The sequence below is a fragment of the Mustelus asterias genome, chromosome 7, assembly GCF_964213995.1.
Source record: "Mustelus asterias chromosome 7, sMusAst1.hap1.1, whole genome shotgun sequence".
NCBI lineage: Eukaryota > Metazoa > Chordata > Chondrichthyes > Carcharhiniformes > Triakidae > Mustelus > Mustelus asterias.
The window spans coordinates 140,280,171-140,307,478 of record NC_135807.1 but is presented as its reverse complement, the minus strand read 5'-3'; the positions used below and the strand labels follow the sequence as shown (position 1 = coordinate 140,307,478).

Sequence of the window (27,308 nt, the reverse complement as noted above, 5' to 3'; positions counted from 1 at the left end):
ATCTCTCTATACCCATCGTACCCATGTAACTATCTAAATGCTTTTTAAAAGACAAAATTGTACCCGCCTCTACTACTACCTCTGGCAGCTTGTTCCAGACACTCACCACCCTCTGTGAAAAAATTGTCCCTCTGGACACTTTTGTATCTCTCCCCCCTCACCTTAAACCTATGCCCTCTAGTTTTAGACTCCCCTACCTTTGGGAAAAGATATTGACTATCTAGCTGATCTGTGCCCCACATTATTTTATAGATCTATAAGGTCACCCCTCGGCCTCCTACGCTCCAGAGAAAAAAGTCCCAGTCTACCCAGCCTTTCCTTATAACTCAATCCATCAAGTCCCGGTAGCATCCTAGTAAATCTTTTCTGCACTCTTTCTAGTTTAATATCCTTTCTATAATAGGGTGACCAGAATTGCACACAGTATTCCAAGTGTGGCCTTACCAATGTCTTGTATAACTTCAACAAGACGTCCCAACTCCTGTATTCAATGTTCTGACCAATGAAGCCAAGCATGTCTTCAACATTCTGTCCACTTTCAAGGAGCTATGAACATGTACCCCTAGATCTCTTTGTTCTGTAACTCTCCCCAACGCCCTACCATTAACTGAGTAAGTCCTGCCCTGGTTCAATCTACCAAAATGCATCTCCTCGCATTTGTCTAAATTAAACTCCATCTGCCATTCGTCAGCCCACTGGCCCAATTGATCAAGATCCTGTTGCAATCTGAGATAACTTTCCTCACTGTCCACTATGACACCAATCTTGGTGTCATCTGCAAACCTACTAACCATGCCTCCTATATTCTCATCCAAACCATTAATATAAATGACAAATAACAGTGGACCCAGCACTGATCCCTGAGGCACACCACTGGTCACAGGCCTCCAGTTTGAAAAACAACTCTCTACAACCACCCTCTGGCTTCTGTCAAGAAGCCAATTTTGTATCCATTTAGATACCTCAGCCTGGATCCCGTGAGATTTAACCTTATGCAACAACCTACCATGTGGTACCTTGTCAAAGGCCTTGCTAAAGTCCATGTAGGCAACATCAACTGCACTGCCCTCATCTACCTTCTTGGTTACCCCTTCAAAAAACTCAATCAAATTTGTGAGACATGATTTTCCACTCACAAAGCCATGCTGACTGTCCCTAATCAGTCCTTATGTCTCTAAATGCCTGTAGATTCTGTCTCTTAAAATACCTTCCAACAATTTACTCACCACAGATGTGAGGCTCACTGGCCTGTAGTTCCCAGGCTTTTCCCTGCAGCATGGAGAAGGGGCTAGGAAAGGTGGCTTAAAAACAGTCTGTTCCTGGCTGGAAAACTGCAACCAGCAGGCTCATCTACCTGCAGTCAGAAAATCAAAGTTAAACTCAATCTCGGAATCCGCAATGTATAAACTCTCGTGGCTAAAGAGCGAAATAATTGATTGCCTTTGTTGCCTGTGATTCAGGCATTTCAATGTTGACTTCGCTGCCCTGCAAGAGACCTGAAGGTCAGGTGAAGGGCAGCTGAGGAAAGATGGTGGTGGTTACACCTTCATCTGGAGAGGAAAATCTGAGGATCAGTCCAGACACATGGAATTGGATTAGTCATCGACTTTCCGAGCTCCCTACCAACATCAACCAGTGCCTTATGACTGTCTACAACCTGCCAAGAACCAGCAGGCAACGATTGTGAGTGCCTGCACCCCAACTCTTGATGCCAATGATGAGTCCAAAGAAGGATTCTACTCCATCCTGGACACTAGTCTCCAATATTTCTAAGGAAGATAAGATCACCCTCCTTGGGGACATCAACGCCAGGGTTAGAATGGACTCTCAACTCTGGAAAAGAACCATCAGGAAAGGAGGAATTGGGAATTGCAATTTCAACAGTGTTCCCCTGCTCACCAAATACACGGAATGCCAGTTTGTCATCACAAACGCACTGATCCGCTAAAAAGACAAGTTCAAGACTTGCTGGAGACATCCACGATCAAAGCACTGGCACATGATTAACTTCACCATTGTCTGATCTCAAAACCAAAAGGGCGTCCTCATCATCAAAGCGACGGCCAGTGCAGACGACTGCTGAAGAAACAAGTGGCTCATTCACTCCTCTGTGTCCATCCAACTCCACCAGATGCAGCAGGGGATGAAGAAACAGCTCTGAACATTGAGCGGCTTCAAGAGCCAAGCATACTAGTGAACTTGCAACAACGCCTTCTCCAAAATCACCCAAGCATTCATTCTAATGGAGTGGAGGAAAACTGCAAATAGGTGATCAGTCATCAGCTTTCAAGCTGAAGAAACCATCAGCTACAAGACCAGAAAACACCAAGAGTGGTTCGATGAGAACAACCATACAATCCAAGACCTCATTGACAAGAAGAGGAAAGCTCTCCATGTTTGGCAAAACAACATAACCAGCAAGGCAAGGGGGAGAGCTCACCAATCAGCAAAGGCAGAGTTACAAAAAAGAATGAGGAAAATCAAGAATCAATGGTGGACTCAAAGTTCAGGAGCTGCAACTCCTCGCTGCCGAGCATGACACCCAGGGCTTCTCCAGTGCCACCAAGACAGAATCATTTTGGCTACAGCTTAGGAGCAAAAATGTGCAATAACATTGCTCAGTGTAGTCTATAGGCCACCAACTAGTGGGAAGGATATAATGTAGAGGAACAAGTTTGTAAAGAAATTACAGAGGTGCAAAAATTATAGTAGTTCTAATGGGAGTTTTTAATTATCCAAATATAAACTGCGATTGTAGTGGTGTAAAGGGCAAAGAGAGACAAGAGTTCTTGGTGTGTTTAGGATTTTTTTTTGCAGCAGTAAGTTTCCAGTCCAACAAAAAAGGAGGCACTAATAGACATGTTTCTTGGGAATGAGCTGAGCCAAGTGCATCAAATATCAGTAGAGCACTTGGGGAAAGGTGAATGTAAGAACTAGGAGCAGGAGTAGGCCATCTGGCCATTCATCAAGACCATGGCTGATCATTTCGTGGACTCACCTCCGCTTAATCGCCCGCTCACCGTAGCCCTTAATTCCTTTACTGTTCAAAAATTTATCTATCCTTGCCTTAAAAACATTCAATGAGGTCGCCTCAACTGCTTCACTGGGCAGGGAATTCCACAGATTCACAACCTTTGTGTGAAGAATTCCTCCTCAACTCAGTCCTAAATCTGCGCTGCCTTCTTTTGAGGCTATGCCCCCTAGTTCTAGTTTCACCGGCCAGTGGAAACAACTTCCCTGCTTCTATCTTATCTATTCTCTTCTTAATCTTGTATGTTTCTATAAGATCTCCCCTCATTCTTCTGAATTCCAATGAGTATAGTCCCAGTTTCTCCTCATAAGCCAACCCTTTCAACTCCGGAATCAACCTAATGAATCTCCTCTGCACCCCCTCCAGTGCCAGTATATCCTTTCTCAAATAAGGAGACCAAAACTGTACACAGTACTCTAGGTGTGCCCTCACCACCTTATGGTTTATAACCCAGTTCAGCCTGGCTATGGAAAAGGAGAATGAACAATCCAGAGTAAGAATAATTAACTGGGAGAAAGCCATTTTAATAGGTAAATGAATTGGAGTCGTAGGTTGGCAGGTAAATAACAGGCTACCTTCAAAGAAGAGAACATTTGGGCACAGCCAAGGTATATTCCCTTGAAAGGGAAAGTGGTTAGCGATGTTCACCACAACAAAAATATTGAGGGACAAAAGAGTATCAAAAAACATGTATAATACTGCAAATAATTTTGCTAAATTTGAAGGATCTTCTGAGCTGAGAGCAGTTTCTATCAATATAACGAGGGTCATAGTGACCGTGAGTAAATGTTATTGGAGCTTTCCTTCCCATTTTAAAAGTTTTAATTTTGTGAGGCTACAAGAAAGAGCACATGAATAATGTGCAAATTACGCCTTTTCTAATTGGGCTAAATGCATTATCAGTGTCTATAAACATAGTAGCACTGTGGGTGTACCCACACTATACGGACTGCAGCAGTTCAAGAAGGCTGCTCGCTACCACCTTCTAAGGGACAATTATGAAAGCACAATAAATGCTGGCCTAGCCAGCAAAGCCCATGTTCCATGAACAAATATTTTTTAAAATTCTGGAACTATAGCCCTGGAAAATCCCCAGGTGCTTCCTTCAGGTAAAACCTTATTTGAAGAGAGGTTGCAATATCTAATTCATTAATTATCATTTTCCCTCTAAAACTGGATCTGGGGATACAATCATTATTAGAATAATCTGTAATGTAATTTAACATTGTAACTCCCACTGTGAAAATTATTTGCTACAAATGGAAATAAACATTACAAGGCACTCTTTACACCAGCTAGGAGGTCTCAGAAAGTGAATACAGCAGTCTTCGTCATAGTTTGTCTCTCCAAACTGCAGCCAAGCTCTGTTGCCATTTATCTTGAATAGTTCCTCAACAATCCCAGATGTTGGCGTGGTGCACTGCACCAGGGATTGTTCAGTCTCCCCACAGTTCAGGAATCTAGAGCTTGTGTACCCCAATAAAAGATCAGCCATAAAAAATATCACAGTGGGATCTTATCACTTTTTAAAATTCAATCCCAGTCACTGACTTGGACCTTCATACCCCATCAAATCTGACTCTCAGATCAGTCTCCATTCTTCAGCAAGTCCAGGTTGTGATGTGTTTCCTCAGAGTTGGCTTCCAGATAAATTGAAGTTGAGTATAGCAAGAGGCCCAGGATAGTTGCATTTTGGAGGAAAGAAAGGTAAACTGCTGGTAACAGCAAAACCTGAATTAGGAACCGGCTAACACAATGCTGCTTCATTGTACTGCACCCAAGGTAAAATGCATAGAAAGTTAAATTATGTGAATAGCTTGCATCGGCAAGACCCGTATGCTCTTGGGTATAGAAGATTAAGCCGTGATCTAACTGAGGTGTTTAAGATGATTAAAGGAGTTGATGAGGTAGGTAGAGAAGCTATTAACGCTGTTGTTTACAGAACAAGGAGGCATAACCTTAAAATCTGAAGCAGGATGCTAAGAGGTGATATTAGGAGGACTTCTTCACACACACGGGATAAGAACATAAGAAATAGGAGTAGGGTTCAGCCATTCAGCCCATCTGCCATTCAGTGAAATTATGTTTGGTCTTTTGCTTCGCTGTTTTCCTGTACTATCCCTGCATAGAATCATAAAATGTTTATGGCACAATAATAGGCTGCCTAGCCCATCATATCTGTGCCATCCAAAAAACTAGTTACCCAGCCTAACCCCACTTTCCAGCATTTGATCCTTAGCCCGGCAGGTTACGGCACTTGAGGTGCATATCCAGACATCTTTTAAATGAGCCTCTAGTACCCTTTTAAGCATTGAGTGTCTAGACCCTTAGAATCTTCTGAGTGAAATTTATTTTTTCCTCCTTTCCCCCTTAATCTTTCTGCCAATAATTTTAAATCAATGCTCCCTAGTCACTCACCTCTCCGATATGGACCCTTCCCATCCACTCTATCCAGGCACCTCTCAATTCTGTACATCTCAATCAAATCTCCCCTCCGCCTCCTCTGTTCCAAGGAAAGCAACCCTAGTCTATCCAATTTCTCCTTAAAGCTGTAATTTTCCAGTCCTGGCAAATTGTTGTAAATCTCCTATGTACCCTCTCCAGTGCAGTTGCATCCTTTCTGTAATGAGGTGACTAGTACTGCACACATTACACAAGTTGTGATTTAACTAATGTTTTATATAGCCCCAGCATATCCTCCCTACTCTTATATTCTATATCATGGCTAATATATGAAAGCATTCCATATGCCGCCTTAAGCACCTTATCAACCTGTCCTGCTACCTTCAGAGACCTGGGACCATTCACTCGAAGGTCTCTCACTTCCTCTACTTCTCTCAGTATCCTTCCATTTATTGTGTAATCCTTTGCCTTGTTTGACCTCTCAAATGCATCACCTCACACTTCCATTTGCCACTTTCCTCCCACTCTATCAGTCCATTGACAACTTTGTGCAGTCTACAGCAATCTTCCTCACAATCTACCGCGTAACAAATTTTTGTGTAATCTGCAAACTTCCTGCAATTACATCCACATTATTAATGTACACCACCTAATACTGAACTCCACTGGAAACAGCCTTCCAGTTGCAAAAACACCCATTACCCCTTGTTTTCTGCCATTGAGCCAATTTTGTATCCAGTTTGATACATTCCCTTGGATCCCTTGAGCTTTTAGTTTTTTAACCTGACTGTCGTGAGGGACCTTGTCAAAACCTTGCTAATATCCATGTAGACAACATCAATTATGCCACCCTCATCAATCCTTCTTATTATTTCTTCAAAACATTCAATCAAGTTTGACAGACACACCTTCCCTGAACAAATCCATGCTGACTGTCTTTGATTAATCCATGCCTTTTTAACTGATAGTTTATCCTCTGAATTGATTCCAATAATTATCCATTACTGAGAGCAAACTGACTGGTCTGTAATTATTCGTCTATCTCTTGCTTCCTTCTCAAACAAAGTTACAACATTAGCAGACCTCCAATCCTCCAACACCTCCTGTGTATCCAGTGAGGATTGGAAAATGTTGGTGCTGTATTCACTAGAATTGAGAAGGATGAGAAAAGATCTGTTGAAACATTTAAAATTCTAACAGGGTTGAACAAACTAGATGCAGAGAGCATGTTTTACCTGGTTGGGGAATCTAGAACCAGGGGACACAGTCTCTGGATACGGGGTAGAGCATTTAGGATTGAGATGAGGAATGGTTTCTTCACTCGGAGTGATAGTGTACCCTGTGGAGGCCAAGTCACCGAATGTATTCAGGAAAGAGATATTTTTTTCAGATTTCAATGGCATTAAAGGATATGGGAAATAGCAGGAATATGGCATTGCGATAATGGATCAGCTGTGATCATATTGGTTGGCGGAGCAGGCTCGAAGGACAAAATGGCCTACTCCTCCTAATTTCTATGTTTAGACCATCCCCAATTTCCTCCCTGGCTTCTAGTAACAACCTAGGATATAATTCATCTGATCCTGGTGATTTATCCATTTTCAAGGATGTTGGTTTCCTCAAGGCTACTTCTGACCCTATATTTATCACATCTAATACTTCACACTCTTCCTTAACTACAATGTACATTTTTGAAGGCAGATGCAAAATATTGATTAAGAATCAGATCCATATCCTCTGCCTTCACAGAGTTTACTTTTTTGGTCTTTCATGGGACCTACTTTCTTTAGTTACCTTTTCACTCTTAATATATTGATGAAACATCTTTTAGTTTTCCTTCATTTTGCTTGCTAATATTTTTTCATGTCCTCTCTTTGCTCTCCTAATTTAGTTTTTGATTTCACCACTCCTCTTTCTATACTCCTCTCGGCTTTCTTAAGTATACCTTGATTATTTTAGTATGTTGAAATTTATCAATTTCAGTCTTGAATTTACTGAATGACTAAGATTCCACAGTCCTCTGGAGCAGGGAATTCCAAAGATCTACCACCCTTTTAAGTCAAAACATTTTTCCTCGTCTCATTCCTAAATGTCTGAGACTATACCCCCTGGTTCTAGCCCACCACCCCCCCCGATCCCCCAGCCAGGGAAAACATCTTTCCTGCATCTACCCTGTCAAGTCCTTTAAGTGTCTGATAAGTAACAAATACAAATGGAATAGTGACATAGTAAAAGTGACTCTGAAAACTGTTGCAATTCTCCTTCCTTTCAAATAAGCTTGCAGGAATAAACATCTGTATATTTTAATTCAACTTCTTAGGTCGGTACAGAGTTCAATCTGACCAGTTTGAAGATCTCTGGCTAGTAACAAAAGAACTTATTCAGCGTTTAGGAGAGAGGTTTGAGAGGGACGGAGCCAAAGACTTCAAGTGCGTGTTTTCTGGACCTCTCCCACTGCAGGAGTTCTTTCAACTAGTCGATCGCCATTTTGAGGTCTGTTGATTTTAATTAATATTAATGTTGCTATCATAGTGCAGATTATATAATTTATTAATTTATAAGAATTTTATTTTGTATTCTGAATGAATGTACTCTTCTCAAAGAGCAGTTTTAAATTTTACTTTTGGAAAGCAGAGTGTGAGATCCTCTCTGTTTTTATAGTTGCGACTAAATGCTGAGAAGTATAAGGAGCTCCTTTCAGAAAGGGCTGTACAGTACAGAGCTATCCAACGACGACTTTTAACACATTTCAAAGACAAAACTCCCACACCTCTACGCAACCTGGATACTTTACTGGATGGAACATATCGACAGGTAAGTATGTTTAGAAAATTGTCTGAGACTTGTTCCATTGTGTTCCACAGAGATTGCTTTCCACATGCTTAATCATTGTTCTATTGATTGTCTGGTGTTAAGAAAAGTGCAAGTTGCTGCCATTACTGTTGCTGTATATATGGGAGTTGTGGTGAATGGTTGTTTCTTGGTCTGGAGGAAGGTTTATAGTGGAATTCCCCAGGAGGTATGTTAAACCTGTATAAAATGTTGGTTTGGCCCAAACTGAAGTATTGCACCCAATTCTGGGCACCACACCTTTGGAAGAATGTAAAGGTTTTAGAAGTAGGCACAGAAATGATTCATGGGAATGACTCCAATGATGAGGAACTTCAGTTATGTGGATAGATTGCTGTTCTTGCAAAAGAGAAGGTCGAGAGGAGATTTGATAGGGGAGTTCAAAATCATGAAGGGTCTGAACAGAGTAGATAGGGAGAAACTGTTCCCATTAGGAGAACACTCCATTCCACTCCAGCTGACGAAGGAGCAGCGCTCCGAAAGCTTATGGTATTTGCTACCAAATAAACCTGTTGGACTTTAACCTGGTGTTGTGAGACTTCTTACCCCATTAGGAGAACCAGTGGAGAGGATGTTTATTTCAAGGTAATTGGCAAAAGAAGCAATGAAACCATGAGGAAAAACTATTTTGCGCAGAGAGTGGTTAGGATCAGGAATGCACTGCCTGAGAGTGTGGTAGAGGTAGATTCAATTGTGGCTTTCAAAACAGAATTGGATAATTAGCTATAAAAAAGTCGTAGGGCTGCAGGGAAAATGCAGGGGAGTGGAACGAGGTGAGTTGATCTTGCAGAGGGCCAGCACAGACACGACTGGCCTAATTGTTGTCTTCTGTGTGACAACCATTCCATGACTCTATTCTACGTGATAACTGAGGTGGAAAGGATGGACAGTGTAGTTGAGGCTTTTTATGTGCTGCTTGTTAATGGGCATAGCTGACCGCCACTGTAACAACTTTTTGGGGCTGCACAAGCTCAGTTGAAGATGGTTATAAATGGAATCGCCTCTATTTGACATTTAATGCCAGGATACAGCTAGTTACAATGCTTGTAATCCTGAAAACAGTGAACAGTAGGAAAGCAGTCGGATTTTAGAATACCCATGCATAGTTTAATTTCTTCCTCTTCATAGATTCAATGGTACAGTGAAAAACTCTAAATGGCTCCAAAAGCCTTTCAAATTAATAATGTGTCCAAGGCCAACGATCATAAATCTGCATTATTTGATCAGATAGGACAACGCAAATGTGCCTTGACTCATAGCAAATATATAGTTCTGATGTACAGAGTCAATAGTTTTATTCATTCCTGTATGTATTATAGCCAGCTCTGGCCATGTTGTGAAGGCAAAGAGACTAGGAAGGACAGAGTCATCTGGAACAGATTTCAAGGAGCAATGAAAAAGTCACCTGGTTTATCTCAAATTAAACTTTGGGTAATAAAGATACAATTCTTGTATTCATTTAAAAAAAGAATGAAAACTTGGAGGGTAATCTATTGTGATTAAAATCTGCTGGGTGGGATCTAATGACCAAATCACTTTGGATGTGAGGTGAATGTGTTTCAGCGAGGGTTTAAGAGAACCATTGTTAGAGCACTGTTCCTATGTGCAGGAAAAACCCTCGGATGATTCCAGTATGTATTAGACTCTTGTTAGCAGTAGCACTGGAGGCTGGCAGTTTTCCAAAATGGAAGAAGATTGTGTTGATGATGGAATAAATTTGGCAAGAAAACGAATCTTCAGATCAAACAACATGTTCAAGTGCCGTAAAAGGCAAGGGAATGGGAATCGTTGCCCTTGTGTGGCTGAGAGAATGATCAAAACGGCTTTACTGGATTCTTTTTAACTGTACAAGGCATTCAGATTTATAATCTATTTTAATTACTTGCTGTTTTACTTTGCTTCTCTTTGCAATCACACTTTGCCTTTTTTCTCCAATTACTCTTCGCTATTTCATGCCCTGCTGTTTGTGCTATCTTTCTTTCTATGCCTGGCTCTTGATTGCTCACAGATGTATTTGTCTTTATCTACACCTGTCATCAGCCATTGACCAATTCCTGACCCTGCCAGCATGGTATCTGCTGTTTGTTGGGGACTGTTGCAATCTCCTCACCTTTACTGAGCCCCCTCTCCCACAGGTTGTACAACTGCAAACGTCGAGAAGAATGACATTGATTTCAGCATCTACTAATGTAGTGCCAGGGGAAGGGAGGACACTCTGTTAGGCAACACATCATTTGCTAAAGGTGCAAATGGATTGCTGTTTGTAGTCAGTTACATATTATGGTTAAGGGTCATGGTAAGCAACCATAACAGGTGGGGACGTGGTGGCATATTGGTAATTGTCACTGGACTAGTGATCCTGAAAATCAGGGTACTGGCTCTGGGGACCTGGGTTTGAATCACGGCAGATTGTGGAATTTGAAAGCAATAAAAAACATCAGTGGGGCTATGCTAATAACGTATAAAGACAAGGAATTTGAGAGATGTTGACAGCCGAATCCATAGGGTGGAATATCAAAGAGACAGAAGGGTATAACTGCTAGCACTGTCTTTGGGGAAACAGGCTAGTTTTCTATCCAACAGTCTGACATGCCATCCCCATCTAATCTTCAGAGAGGCCAGTTCCATCTATGATCAGAGCCACACAGGCCTGGTAAATCTAACATTTAGAACCACAGCTGATAGAAGATATTTTTCTCTAAAAGATGTAGTTTTGTTCCATCGCAGAACCAGGAAAGGATGTTTTCCCAGACTTCTTCATCTCAGCTGTATTGTGTGGCAACTATTCATAATCATACAGCGCAGAAAAGGCCCTACAGCCCATCGAGTCTGCAATGACAACGGTTTTTTAATGTTTTTTTAATTAGCACTAAAGGTGCGCTAATCCCATTATCTGGATTTAAGAGTTACTAAACTGAATGTTCTTTAGGAAAAGGGGTGTCTCACTGAGTTCAGAGAACGTGGGTATATTTTGGGTGCACAAGGTAATTTCAGATATCAGGTATATAGTTATTATATAAATAAGTGTCATAGTGCATGTTAGTCTTTTGTATGTTTTTTTTCTTTAATAAATGCTCTTTATTAATTGCTTACTCAATGACTGGACTTGGTACTCACATTATTCCCAACAAAAATATACCATTAAGAACCAGTGTTTCAAGTTATCCTTCAGTTTGTGAGATGCCCTTGCAGATAATATTGGCTGGCTTCTTAACAGCTGTCTCAGACTAGTCAAGCAACAGTCTGACATAAACATGCTCACATAATCATACCCTGCAGATAATTTTCCAGACACCGACAGGACAGACCCAGCAGAGGTGGCGGCACCGTGGTATGCAGTCGAGAGGGAGTTACCCTATCGATTGTGGCATCATAGAATCAAGTCAAACTTAAGCTCTTGCTCATTAACAAGTACTTTCACATTTTCCACAAACCCCCCCCCAGCTGATGAATCAGTACTCCTCCATGTTGAATACCACTTTCAGGAAGCATTGAAGATGGCAAGGGTGCAGAATGTACTTTGGGTGGGGTCTTTCAATGTTCATCACCAAGTGTGGCTCGGTAGCATCACTGCTGACTGAGCTGGCTGAGTCCTAAAGGATATGACTGCTAGACTGGGTCTGTGGTAGGTGCTGAGGGAAGCAACAAGGGGGAAAAAAATTGACCTCATCCTTATCAACCTTACTGCTGTAGATACCTCTATCCATGATAGTATTGGTAGGAGTGACCACCACACAGTCCTTGTGGAGACAAAGTCCTATCTTCACATTGAGGATACCCTCCATTGTGTTTGGTGGCGCTACCAGAGAGTCTGTGTAGACTCGATATGCTGAATGGCCGCCTTCTACATTATAGGGATTCTATGATCTCTTTTAAATGGGCAACCCCTTATTTTTAAACAGTGACCCCAGTTCTAAACCGGAAACATCGTCTCCACATCCACCCTGTTAAGACTCATCAGCATTTTGTGTGTTTCAATCAAGTTGCCTCTTATTCTTTTAAACTCCAGTGGATCCAAACCTAACCTGTCCAACCTTTCCTCAAAAGACAATCTGCCCCTTCCAGTTATTAGTCTGGTCAACCTTCTCTGAACTGCTTACAACACATTTATATCCTTCCTTAAATAAGGTGGCCAATACTGGTTTTACTAGTGCTCTGTACAACTGAAGCATAATCTTCCTACCTTTGTATTCAACTCCCCTCCCAATAACTGATAGCATTGTATTAGCTTCCTTAATTACTTGCTGTGCCTGCATACTAGCCGTTTGCGATTCATGCACCTGGACACCCAGATCCTTCTGTGTACAAGAGTTCTGCAATCTCTCAATATTTAGATAACGTGCCTCTTTTATTCTTCCTGACAAAATGAAGAATTTCACATTTTCCCACATTATACTCCATTTTCCAGGATCTTTACCTACTCATTTAACCTATCTATATCTTTTTGTAGCCTCCTTATGTCCACTTCATAGCTTACTTTCCTACCTATCTTTGTGTCTTCGGCACATTTGACAACCATCTCTTCATCTAAGTAATTTATATGAATGTAAACAGTTGAGGTCCCAAAACTGATCTTGCCAGCCTGAAAAATGTATGCTTACTCTTTGCTTCTTGTGAGCCAGCCAATCTTCTATCCATGCCAATGGATACCCTCATACCATGAGCTTTTATTTTCCACATCCTTTGATGTAACACTTTATCAACTGACTTCAACAGATAAACAGATAAACACTTTATCAACAGATGGACTTCAACCCAGATAAATGCGTAGTGGTCCATTTTGGCAGGTCAAATGGGATGAAGGAGTACAATATAAAGGGAAAGACTCTTAGTACGGTAGAGGATCAGAAGGACCATGGGGTCCGGGTCCATAGGACCCTAAAATCGGCCCCGCAGGTGGAGGAGGTGGTTAAGAAGGCGTATGGTGTGCTGGCCTTTATCAATCGAGGGATTGAGTTTAGGAGTCCGGGGATAATGATGCAGCTATATAAGACCCTCGTCAGACCCCACTTGGAGTACTGTGCTCAGTTCTAGTCACCTCATTACAGGAAGGATGTGGAAAAGATTGAAAGGGTGCAGAGGAGATTTACAAGGATGTTGCCTGGATTGAGTGGCATGCCCTATGAGGATAGGCTGAGGGAGCTCGGTCTTTTCTCCTTGGAGAGACGTAGGATGAGAGGAGACCTAATAGAGATATATAAGATGTTGGGAGGCATAGATCGGATGGACTCTCAGAGGCTTTTTCCCAGGGTGGAAATGTCTGCTACGAGAGGACACAGGCTTAAGGTGCTGGGGTGTAGGTACAGGGGAAATGTTAGGGGGAAGTTTTTCACACAGAGGGTGGTGGGCGAGTGGAATCGGCTGCCGTCAGTGGTGGTGGAGGCAAACTCAATAGGGTCTTTTAAGAGACTCCTGGATGAGTACATAGGACTTAATAGGATGGAGGGTTATAGGTAGGCCTAAAAGGTAGGGATATGTTCGGCACAACTTGTGGGGCCGAAGGGCCTATTTTGTGCTGTAGTTTTCTATGTTTCTATGACTTCTAGAAATATAAGCACAGAGCATCCAGCAATTCTCCTTCACCTCCTCAAAGAACTCCAGTAAATTGGTTAAATATGATTTCCCTTTCACAAAACCATGTTGACTTCGCCTGATTATCTTCAACCCAACCAAGTGCCCTACTGTAACTTCTTTATTGATGGCTTTTAACATTTTCCCTCTGACCTATGTTAAGCCAATTGGCCTCTACATTCGCACTTTCTGTCTCCCTCCCTTTCTGAATAATGGGATTATGTTTGTTATCTTCCAATCTACTGGGACTTTCACTGAACCTAGGAAGCTTTGGAAAAATTAAAACCAATGCATTAACTATGTCATTAGCATTTAAGATTCTAGGATGAAGTCTATCAAGACCTGGTCACTTGTCAGCCTGCAGCTCCAACAATTTGCTAAGTACCACTTCCCTGATGATTGTAATCATTGAGTTCCCCTCTCCCTTCCATTTCCTGGTTTATAGCTGCGCCTAACTGTATCCTCTATAGTGAAGATGGCACAGTGGTTAGCACTGCTGCCTCACAGCGCCAGGGACCTGGGTTCGATTCCCAGCTTGGGTCACTGTCTGTGTGGAGTCTGCACATTCACCCCGTATCTGTGTGAGTTTTCTCCAGGTGCTCTGGTTTCCTCCCACAGTCTGAAAGATGAGCAGGTTAGGTGGATTGGCCACGCTAAATTGCCCCTTAGTGTCAGGAGGACTAGCTAGGGTAAATGAGTTATGGGGATAGGGCCTGGGTGGGATTATGGTCGGTGCAGACTCCATGGGCTGAATGGCCTCCTTCTGCACTGTATAGATTCTATGATTCTACCTATTATCAGCACAACACCATCCCATTTCCTTGTTGCCTGTCCTTTCTAAATGTCAAATCTTCTTGATGGGTCGAATGGCCTCCTGCACTGTAGGATTCTGTGATGCAAAATACCTGTTCAATTAACCAACCAGCTCCTTGTTTTCCATTCAGTTCTCCAGACTCGCTTGCTGTAGGATCAGTGTGCTCACTTTGTTAATTCATTTATTATCTTCTTATCTGTTTTTATATTTCTGGCTAGAATTCTCTTGTACTCTAATTTTTCCCTCCTATTAATCTTTTGGTCATCATTTGCTGTTGCTTGTATTCTGTCCAATCTTCTGACCTTCCTGTCTTTGCACAATTATATGCTTTTTCTTTTTAAGTTGGGTATTATCCTCAATGTTTCCAGTTAGTCACAGATGGTGTGTCCATCATTTATACTTTTTCTTACTCGTTGGATTGTACTTATTCTTCACATTCTGAAACATCCCCTTAAATGTTTGCTACTGCATCTCTATTGGCCTATCCCTTAACCTATTTTTCCACTCACTTCAGCCAGCCCAGCTTTCAGGCCCTCTTAATTGTCCTTATTTAAGTTTAAAAACATGGTCTAGGATCCAATCTTCTGTCCATCCAAACTGAAAATCAAATTCAATCGTATTATGGTTGCTTCTACCTAGAATGGTCTTCACTATGAAATCATGAACCCCATCTCGTTGCACAATACCAGGTCTAGTAAAACTTGCTATCTGGCTCCAGAACATGCCCATACTGTTCTTAGAAGCTATCCCAAAACCACTCTGGAGGAGGATGACCTGAGTGGGCCTGGAGGTCTGGAGTGCATCTGCTTCAATGCGAGGAGCGTAACGGGTAAAACAGATGAACTTAGGGCCTTAATGCTTATGCGGAATTTGGATGTGGTTGCGGTGACGGAAACTTGGTTAAAAGGACAGGACAGGACTGGCAGCTGAATATTCCGGGGTATAAGTGTTTTAGGTGAGACAGAGGAGGGGCTAAAAAAGGTGGGGGAGTAGCGATATTCGTTAAGGAGCATATTACCGCGGTGCAGAGGGTAGACAACTTAGAGGGGTCATGTACTGAGTCGCTGTGGGTGGAACTCAGAAACAGGAAGGGTGCAGTCACTATGCTGGGGGTGTACTACAGACCACCCAACAGCCCACGGGAAGTGGAGGAAAGGATATGTCAGGAGATTCTGGATAGGTGCAGAAAAAATAGGGTTGTTGTAGTGGGGGACTTTAATTTCCCTGGCACAGGCTGGAAAGTGCTTAGAGCTGGGGGTCCGGACGGGGAGGAATTTGTAAAATGGGTACTGGAAGGTTCTTTGGAACAGTATGTAGATAGCCCGACTAGAGAGGGGGCTATACTGGACCTAGTTCTGGGAAATGAGCCCGGTCAGGTCGTCAAAGTTTCGGTAGGGGAACATGTGGCAAATAGTGACCACAACTCTGTTAACTTTAGGATAGTAATGGACAAGGATGAGTGCTGTCCTACGGGCAGGGTGCTAAATTGGGGGAAGGCTAACAATAGCCAGATTAGGCAGGAATTGGTGGATGTTGATTGGGAGAGGATGTTCGAGGGTAAGTCCGCGTCTGGCATGTGGGAGTCTTTTAAGGAACTATTGATAAGGCTGCAGGATAGGCATGTGCCTGTAAAAAGGAAAGATAGGATTCGAGAGCCGTGGATAACCAGGGAAATTGAGGATCTGATTAAAATGAAAAGGGAGGCGTACGTTAAGTCCAGGCAACAGAAAACAGATGGAGCTCTGGAGGAATACAGAGAGAGTAGGAAAGAACTCAAACGGGGAGTTAGAAGGGCAAAAAGAGGTCACGAGATGTTCTTGGCAGGCAGGATTAAGGAGAATCCTAAGGCATTCTATTCATACGTTAGGAACAAAAGAGTTGTCAGGGAGAAAATCGGACCTCTCAGGGACAAAGGAGGGGAATTATGCTTAGAACCCAAGGGAATAGGGGAGATCCTAAATGAATACTTTGCATCGGTATTCACGATGGAGAGGGGCGTGTTAACTGGGAGTGTCTCGGAGGGAGGTGTTGACCCGTTAGAGAAAATCTCCATTACAAGAGAGGAAGTGTTAGGTTTTTTAGGGAACATTAAAACTGACAAAGCCCCAGGGCCTGATGGCATCTATCCTCGACTGCTCAGGGAGACGAGAGGTGAAATTGCTGGGCCTCTGACGGAAATCTTTGTCGCTTCTTTGGACACGGGTGAGGTCTCTGAGGATTGGAGGATAGCGAATGTGGTCCTGTTGTTTAAGAAGGGTAGCAGGGATAACCCAGGAAATTATAGGTCGGTGAGCTTGACGTCCGTGGTAGGGAAGTTGTTGGAGAGGATTCTTAGAGACAGGATGTATGTGCATTTAGAACGGAACAATCTCATTAGTGACAGACAGCATGGTTTTGTAAGAGGGAGGTCGTGCCTTACAAATTTGGTGGAGTTTTTTGAGGAAGTGACAAAAACGGTTGACGAAGGAAGGGCCGTGGATGTCGTCTATATGGATTTCAGTAAGGCATTTGACAAAGTCCCACATGGCAGGTTGGTTAAGAAGGTTAAGGCTCATGGGATACAAGGAGAAGTGGCTAGATGGGTGGAGAACTGGCTTGGCCATAGGAGACAGAAGGTAGTGGTCGAAGGGTCTTTTTCCGGCTGGAGGTCTGTGACCAGTGGTGTTCCGCAGGGCTCTGTACTGGGACCTCTGCTATTTGTGATATATATAAATGATTTAGAAGAAGGTGTAACTGGTGTAATCAGCAAGTTTGCGGATGACACGAAGATGGCTGGACTTGCGGATAGCGAAGAGCATTGTCGGGCAATACAGCAGGATATAGATAGGCTGGAAAATTGGGCGGAGAGGTGGCAGATGGAGTTTAATCCGGAGAAATGCGAAGTGGTGCATTTTGGAAGAAATAATGTAGGGAGGAGTTATACAATAAATGGCAGAGTCATCAGGAGTATAGAAACACAGAGGGACCTAGGTGTGCAAGTCCACAAATCCTTGACGGTGGCAACACAGGTGGAGAAGGTGGTGAAGAAGGCATATGGTATGCTTGCCTTTATAGGACGGGGTATAGAGTATAAAAGCTGGAGTCTGATGATGCAGCTGTATAGAACGCTGGTTAGGCCACATTTGGAGTACTGCGCCCAGTTCTGGTCGCCGCACTACCAGAAGGACGTGGAGGCGTTAGAGAGAGTGCAGAGAAGGTTACCAGGATGTTGCCTGGTATGGAGGGTCTTAACTATGAGGAGAGATTGGGTAGACTGGGGTTGTTCTCCCTGGAAAGACGGAGAATGAGGGGAGATCTAATAGAGGTGTACAAGATTATGAAGGGGATAGATAGGGTGAACGGTGGGAAGCTTTTTCCCAGATCAGAAGTGACGTTCACGAGGGGTCACGGGCTCAAGGTGAGAGGGGCGAAGTTCAACTCACATATTAGAGGGATGTTTTTTACACAGAGGGTGGTGGGGGCCTGGAATGCGCTGCCGAGTAGGGTGGTGGAGGCAGGCACGCTGACATTGTTTAAGACTTACCTGGATAGTCACATGAGCAGCCTGGGAATGGAGGGATATAAACGATTGGTCTAGTTGGACCAAGGAGCGGCACAGGCTTGGAGGGCCGAAGGGCCTGTTTCCTGTGCTGTACTGCTCTTTGTTCTTTGTTCATTCTGTGACGACCTCATCTAGGCTACCTTTGCCAATCTTACTTTTACAGTCTGTGTAGATTATCACTGTGCCTTTTTGACAAGCTCCCATTTTCTCTTCCCTTCTGTTCCACCCTACCATGTGGTGAGGATCAAGGGGCCTTGTACACAACTCCCATAAGTGACTTCTTGCCTTTACCATTTCTCATCTCTACCAATTTCCCTCAATTTACCTGCCCTTACTGTCAGTCCTAAGCTTTTCCACATACCTAACCCCAGCTCCTGTATCCAATTCCTCTCTGACTTTATATACGCTAATAGCAGCGCAGCTTGCCATTTCTGCTGAGACCATTACTGACCGCCCCAGCACAAGTACTTTGTGCAGCTGGCAGTACTGATTTGTATCATAGGCAGCATATCACTTGTCAGGCAATGCAAGGCATTGCTCGGTGAAACCAAACCTATATCTTGATGCAGAGCTCTGCTGAGTGTATCAAAATGTTGTTTCAATTTCAATGCCAGTCAAGAACCTAATAATAAACAAGTTTAAAAAATTTTGTGTTGTCCAGCTAAACTTCTGGGAATCTCTGGCAATTATACTAAAAAAAAAGAGTTTTTCATAGCTTTAAGACATCCCAAATCATTTGTTGCCAATGAAGTATTTTTGAAGTAATGTGGAGAAATATTGCAGCTAATGTGTACACAGTTGGATCCCGCAAACAATAATGTGATATGTGGGCTGGATAACATCAGAACGCTGGAAGAAGAGTGGGCCATCAGTCCTATTCTGACATTCGGTTACATCATGTTGATTTGTATCTCAAATCCATTTCCTTGATTTTGCTACATAACCATCCTTCTTCATTTGGTACAATGGCCTGAAAGGGCATTTGTGACCATTGGACTTCTTGCTCCATGGTTATGCTTGCCAAGATACTGCAGTGGTTTGCTGTTGCCTTTTATGCACACATGGCTGACTGGGAATCTCTCCCTCTCTTGCCCACTGCCATTGGTTTGTGTTGAAAGATTTACAAGTTGATATTGGACTTGGACAGGTTAGGAGGGTGGGCAAATAAGTGGCAGATGGAATACAATGTGGAAAAGTGAGGTTATGCACTTTGGAAGGAGGAATGGAGGCATAGACTATTTTCTAAATGGGGAAATGCTTAGGAAATCAGAAACACAAAGGGACTTGGGAGTCATTGTTCAAGATTCTCTTAAGGTTAATGTGCAGGTTCAATCGGCAGTAAGGAAGGCAAATGCAATGTTAGCATTCATGTCCAGAGGGCTAGAATACAAGGGCAGGGATGGACTTCTGAGGCTGTTTAGACTCTGGTCAGATCCCATTTGGTGTATTGTGAACAGTTTTGGGCCCCATATCTAAGGAAGGATGTGCTGGCCTTGGAGAGTCCAGGGGAGGTTCACAAGAATGATCCCTGGAACAAAGAGCTTGTCGTATGAGGGACAGTTGAGGACTCTGGGTCTGTACTCGTTGAAGTTTAGAAGGATGAGGGGGATCTTATTGAAACTTACAGGCCTGGATAGAGGGGACGTGGAGAGGATGTTTCCACAAGTAGGAAAAACCAGAACCAGACAGCACAACCTCAGGCTAAAGGGACAATCCTTTAAAACAGAGATGAGGAGGAATTTCTTCAGCCAGAGTGTGGTGAATCTGTGGAACTCTTTGCTGCAGAAGGCTGTGAGTGTCTTTAAGTTTAAGACTGAGACAGATAAGTTCTTGATTAAGAAGGGGATCAGGGGTTATGGGGAAAAGGCGGGAGAAGGGGGATGAGAAAAATATCAGCCATGATTGAATGGCGGAGCAGACTCGATGGGCCGAGTGGCCTAATTCTGCTCCTATATCTTATGGTCTTATATTCAATCTGTTTGAACGCACCTTCCTTGGCCACCAAGCCTGGAGTGGAACTTGAAATTTGAGTTTCTGGCTCAGAAGCAGCATGTTTTCCTCTTGTCACAAGACCTCCTCCACAGCCATTAACCAATAAAAGTTTGTTCGTCTCGCTTGGAAAGTTTTAATTGACCCCCAGCAGACTCTGGGAGTGTTCCACATTTCCACTACACATTGTGTGAAGGAGCACTTCTGAATTCCTTCTTTCTTTAATGTTATGCCTGTTGATTGGATTCCGCCCCCCACCCCCTCAAGATGAAATAGTTACTCTGCTCTAATTCTTAGGCAAATCTACACCAAACTGCCCTCTCCAAAAGAACAATTTCTCCTGTCCCCTTTCCTAAATCTCTTATCTTTTAATTTGGTATCTATTGTTCCTTGTTCTGGTATCCACTGTCACTGGAAGCACTATTCTATCTGCTTTGTCTAATCTTATTTAATAATTTTAAATACTTCTATCAAACCACCCCTTAATTTCTTCAGTTCTCACAGAACAGCCCCAGTTTTTAGAAGTATTTGTATTTCCTCACATATGCAGCATCCTGTTGAATCTGTGCTGTGCTCTTCATTGCCTCAACATTCTTTTTAGCCTGAAGTCTTAAACTGTGTAGAATGCTGCAACTATGGTGGTTGGAATTGAATCAAGAATTCAAGGTGATAGATACCTGATTTATAGAGCACTGTACCACACGTATTTGAACTTTGAGGTTCAAGTTTTTTTCTACATTAATGCTATTTTAAATGTTTTTCTTTGTAGGATATGATAACTTTTAGAAGCAACTCTGCCCTTCTAAAAACAATGCTATAGTTTTTCAATTAGATCATGGCTGATCTGTACCTCCACTCCATTTTTAAAATGTGGTGATACAGATGGGTGACTCTGACATGGCCAACTGTGTTGCCCATCTGTAGTTAATCTGAACAGGTGCAGTCTTTAGAGTAAAGCTGCTTCCACAATAGCATTTGGTAGGCAATGCTGAGGAACTGTAGACTGTAAAATAAATTATGCAATGTTGTTATACTTTAGTTTAAATTACCTGGCTCTAAGGCCTTCCAGATGTAATTCCTTCCGGACATGCATAGTATTTACATTACTGTTTTGACAGATAGCTATAAATGTTGGGAACTTATGGATAACTATAATGTTGATAATTATCCACTAGTACAAAAACACCATTTACTTGGATCATTAGAAGGAAATGATAGTCTTATCTCCTTGTCTCAGTGATGATAGGAAAAATATCAATTTGCTTTATGTTCCCTGAAAGTTTGAAAGGTTCTCTTGGTAGCATTATCAGTCTTCCTGTTTAATCTTGTCTAAGGTAATTATTTCTTTTATGTTGGCCTTTATGCACGAGGTTTTGAATACATGTGATTGAACCCTGGTAATTGTAACGGCTATATGTGACACTCCATTCTGTTATTTTTTAAAAAGCCATTAACACTGATTTGTTATATAATCGTCTACCACAACAAAGGGGGGGGGGGGGGAGAATCATTCTCTCAGGGGGCTACCATGAAAGTACCAGGTAATTATACTCCTTACAATAGAAGGATTTGAATGCTTGTAAATTCCACTGTCTAGATAGTTTTGAAAGTACAGAGCCAACAAAATGTAATTCTAGCTTCCTTTCTGAAAGAACCTTTGGTGCCTTTTAAGATAATAAGAATGAAAACGTGGGAGTAAGAAATGACTCTTTGGCATTTTTATTATTCACTGGACATTTGTCATTTTGAAATATGACCAGCTGATGCTGAATACAATATCAGTGCTGAATACAATGTCAATAATTCTATCCTCAAAGAACGATGAACTGGGAAGAAAATTTTAAAAATTCTTCAACACGCCAAAAGGAGGAAATGATTCCACCAAGGGTGATCGATATTAACACGGCACAGTGCGATCCTGATGTAGACAATAGGTCAGCCAGGTATGTTGAATACATCATTGAGCGAGGAACAAATGGTGACTTAAGACGGACACAAATTCTTAACCTTTGGCCACTTGAATGTTGTTCTGATATGTCGGATCTCAGGCTTCAGAAGTAGAGGTATTCAATACAAAAGCAGGGAAATTATACTGGACCTATATAAAGCTCTGGTTAGGTCGCAAGTAGGAGTGTTTCGTCCAGTTCTGGTCACCACACATTAGGATTTGAGGGTGCAGAGGAAATTTACCAGAATAGTTTCAGGGATGAAGGTTTTAACTACAAGGTTAGATTGGAAAAACTGACGATGTACTTGGAGCGAAGGAGGTTGAGAGAAGATTTAATAGAGGTGCACAAGATTATTTTATAACCATGGTTTAGATGTAGACATCTAGATCTAGATGTAGATGTAGACATTAGATGTAGACAAAGAAAACCCTTTCCTATTAGCTAGTGGGGACACAGATTTAAGGTTTTGGGTAAGTAATACATGTGAGGAAGAACTTCGTAGCACAATGGGGCAAATTTTACCCCCCCCCCCACCCCCCAACGGGAATCGGAGCAGGTGAGGGGAAGATCATGGAAAGGGCAGTTGACCCTGAGTGGGATTTTTTGGTTTTGGAGCAAGTGAGGCCAGACAATCCCATCCAATGTGGTGCTCTGTCATGGAACGTGCTGCCTATAAGTAAGCTAGGAGCAGAGATGATTGATTTCAAAAGGAAATTGTTTATCATTTGAGAGAAATAAACTTGAAGGACTACGGGGAGTAGATCAGAAGAATGGATCTCACTTGATTGCTGGCACAGACGAGATGGATGCAGTTCTGGCTCTGAGGTTATTCTTCAAACCCAGATTCTTTGGAATAATTCTGGGCAGCATTATTACATACAAATGTGGTTATGTGCAAATTGTCTTTTTATTTTTGACTAACTGAGCAGTACAGAATATAACTAAGTGAAATTCCAACTTTTAAAAAGAGACTGACTAGCTTGTAGAACGAGACTTGGGATGTTAATGCAAAATTGAATTGATGTTGGGATGATTAATTGGAAATGAACACACTCGCTGATGATTTAAAAATTCAATCTCAGGACATCAACTCCACTGATGGGGTTGTTGTTTCTTGTTGGTTCCTCTTTGCCTTTGAAAAAGTGATGCTTAACTGCTGCCTTGAATTTCTGCAGTCCATGTAGCGATGATACTCTCACTGAGCTGTCAGGATACCCGAAACTTTGACAGTGATAAAGACACGGATGTATTTTCCTGTCATGATGTTGCGGCAGTGGTAATGGACTTCCAATCCACTTGTTGCCTGTGCCTCTCCAGTGGGTAGAGGTCACAGGTTGGGAAGATGCTGTTGAAGACTTGACAAGTTGCTGCAGGTGGTATGTGCTGCTCCTTAATGGTGAAATTAATGTTTAAGGTGACAGATGGTGATGGCTAACACGAGGGAACATTGCTTTAAATTGAGGGGTGAGAGATATAGGACAGATGTTAGAGGTAGGTTCTTACTCGGAGAGTATTAAGAGCGTGGAATGCCCTGCCTGCAGCAATAGTGGACTCGTCAACATCAAGAGCATTCAAATGGTTATTGGATAAACATATGGATGATATTGGAATAGTGTAGATTAGAGGGGCTTTAGATTGGTTTCACTGATCGGCGCAACATCGAGGGCCGAAGGGCCTGTACTGCGCTGTAATGTTCTATGTTCCATGTTCTAGATAGGATGTTGAGCATGTAAGATGTTTGATCCCAATGTTGTCAAGCTTCTTCAGTGGTGTTAAAATTGCACTCATCCAGGTTTGTCAAAAGTATTCTATCACACTCCACTTGTGGCTTGTAGGTAGTAAAAAGGCTGGGATGGATCAGATCGGAGGTGAGTTACTTGCAATAGAATGACCATTCTCTGAGCTGCTTTTGTAAGCACAGGATTTAGGTGGCTGGGTTCACTTGTGTTCATGCTCAATAATGATCCCTCTGAAATGCTTATGATGGGGATTCAATGATAATGTTATTCAATGTAAAGGGGACTGGTTAAGAATCTCCTTGTCGGAGTTGGGTCATTGCCTGGTACTTGTGTTATTTACCACTATCAGAGTTACCTCCTGTCATTGTGCTGCTGACACATGATCCGCGCCACCCCCCACCCAACCCCTTTCACCTTGACCTATCCATCATCAAATTCGACCCTCCTAATGACCCTTGGCTTGCTCTTGGTTACCCTTGACACTCACTTGGTTATCCTTGACATACTCAGCCTCAATATTGACTTGCGCTCAATCACCCGTGACCTAAAGCTTGCACTGCTTTAGGCAAAGATTAACCTTTCTCCTTTCATCCAGTTCCCTCCCTCTGTTCCCCATGAGCCTTCTTGGGGCTGTCATGACCTGCCCTCCCTCCCATGGACAGTCATGACCGACCTCCATGGACAGCTACCACCCTCCCTTCCACAGAAAGCCATGCCCTGACCTCCCTGAATAGCCACCACCTGTTCTGTATGAAGCAGCTCAGCCTCCTCGCCCCTTCTCTTACAAAGTTGCCCATTAAGAAAAGCAGTTCCTACTTGTTACAAATCCACTAGAAAGATTACCTTGCCTGCCGCATGCCAGCTTTAACCGGTTGAGGGCACATATTTCTCTTTTGCTGCTCACTTAATTGCAAAGGTACAGTTTACTCTGGTGACCATGTGTTTTAATGAATGCACACAACATGTGAATGCATTGGAAATACGTTCCTCCTGCTTGCCGCCAGGAGCCAAGAACTGCCTTTAATCTGCCATCAACTTCCCAACATTCATTCCGCTGTTCGGAATCTGATGGACTGCCTACCGGACATTTAGGTTCCCCTGTCACCTCTGTTCCCGCTCCCAGGAGTTTCAGTACATCCCACCAATATCTTGCAATCAGTCAATCCACTACATGATCAATTGGAGGACAGACAGACACAGCGCCATTACAGCAAGACAGACAGACACAGCGCCATTACAGCAAGACAGACGGACACAGCGCCATTACAGCAAGACAGACGGACACAGCGCCATTACAGCAAGACAGACGGACACAGCACCATTACAGCAAGACAGACGGACACAGCGCCATTACAGTAGGACAGACAGACACAGCGCCATTACAGTAGGACAGACAGACACAGTGCCATTACAGTAGGACAGACAGAAACAGTGCCATTACAGTAGGACAGACAGACACAGCGCCATTACAGTAGGACAGACAGACACAGCACCATTACAGTAGGACAGACAGACACAGCACCATTACAGTAGGACAGACAGACACAGCACCATTACAGTAGGACAGACAGACACAGCGCCATTACAGTAGGACAGACAGACACAGTGCCATTACAGTAGGACAGACAGAAACAGTGCCATTACAGTAGGACAGACAGACACAGCGCCATTACAGTAGGACAGACAGACACAGCACCATTACAGTAGGACAGACAGACACAGCACCATTACAGTAGGACAGACAGACACAGCACCATTACAGTAGGACAGACAGACACAGTGCCATTACAGTAGGACAGACAGACACAGCGCCATTACAGTAGGACAGACAGACACAGCACCATTACAGTAGGACAGACAGACAGTGCCATTACAGTAGGACAGACAGGCACAGCGCCATTACAGTGGGACAGACGGACACAGCACCATTACAACAGGACAGACAGACACAGCACCATTACAGCAAGACAGACAGACACAGCGCCATTACAGTAGGACAGACAGACACAGCGCCATTACAGTAGGACAGACAGACACAGTGCCATTACAGTAGGACAGACAGACACAGTGCCATTACAGTAGGACAGACAGGCACAGCGCCATTACAGTGGGACAGACGGACACAGCACCATTACAACAGGACAGACCGACACAGCACCATTACAGCAAGACAGACAGACACAGCGCCATTACAACAGGACAGATGGACACAGCACCATTACAACAGGACAGACGGACACAGCGCCATTACAACAGGACAGACGGACACAGCGCCATTACAACAGGACAGACAGACACAGCACCATTACAGCAAGACAGACGGACACAGCACCATTACAGTAGGACAGACAGACACAGCACCATTACAGTAGGACAGACAGACACAGCACCATTACAGTAGGACAGACAGACAGACAGCGCCATTACAGTAGGACAGACAGACACAGCGCCATTACAGTAGGACAGACAGACACAGTGCCATTACAGTGGGACAGACAGACACAGTGCCATTACAGTAGGACAGACAGGCACAGCACCATTACAGTGGGACAGACGGACACAGCGCCATTACAACAGGACAGACGGACACAGCGCCATTACAACAGGACAGACAGACACAGCACCATTACAGCAAGACAGACGGACACAGCACCATTACAGTAGGACAGACAGACACAGCACCATTACAGTAGGACAGACAGACACAGCACCATTACAGTAGGACAGACAGACACAGCACCATTACAGTAGGACAGACAGACAGACAGTGCCATTACAGTAGGACAGACAGACACAGCGCCATTACAGTAGGACAGACAGACACAGTGCCATTACAGTGGGACAGACAGACACAGCGCCATTACAGCAAGACAGACAGACACAGCGCCATTACAACAGGACGGACAGACACAGCGCCATTACAGCAGGGCAGACAGACACAGCGCCATTACAGCAGGGCAGACAGACACAGCGCCATTACAGCAGGACAGACAGACACAGCGCCATTACAGCAGGACAGACAGACACAGCGCCATTACAGCCGGACAGACAGACACAGCGCCATTACAGCAAGACAGACAGACACAGCGCCATTACAGCAGGACAGACAGACACAGCGCCATTACAGTAGGACAGACAGACACAGCGCCATTACAGCAGGGCAGACAGACACAGCGCCATTACAACAGGACAGACAGACACAGCGCCATTACAGCAGGACAGACAGACACAGCGCCATTACAGCAAGACAGACAGACACAGCGCCATTACAGCAGGTATAATCAATCATCTGGGTTCTGAGATATAAACTTTAAAGAGCAACAGTTGTGACTGAAAATAGTTTTGTCCAAGGTGACAGTAAAAGTTATAATCCATTCAAAATATATTTAATTCTTTTTCCATTTTCAACACAATATCTGAA

General features: G+C 43.2%; 1 protein-coding gene across 3 annotated transcripts in view; it reads left to right on the top strand.

Moving 5' to 3' along the window:
- The window catches only part of bbs9 (Bardet-Biedl syndrome 9), a 384,043-nt gene that overhangs the window by 102,911 nt on the left and 253,824 nt on the right, over positions 1-27,308 (top strand). For all 3 annotated transcript variants that reach the window (XM_078217175.1, XM_078217174.1, XM_078217173.1), the window contains 2 exons: positions 7,755-7,927; positions 8,096-8,248. In XM_078217175.1, the coding sequence (XP_078073301.1) occupies positions 7,755-7,927; positions 8,096-8,248 (326 nt within the window). The remainder of the gene's footprint in view (positions 1-7,754; positions 7,928-8,095; positions 8,249-27,308) is intronic.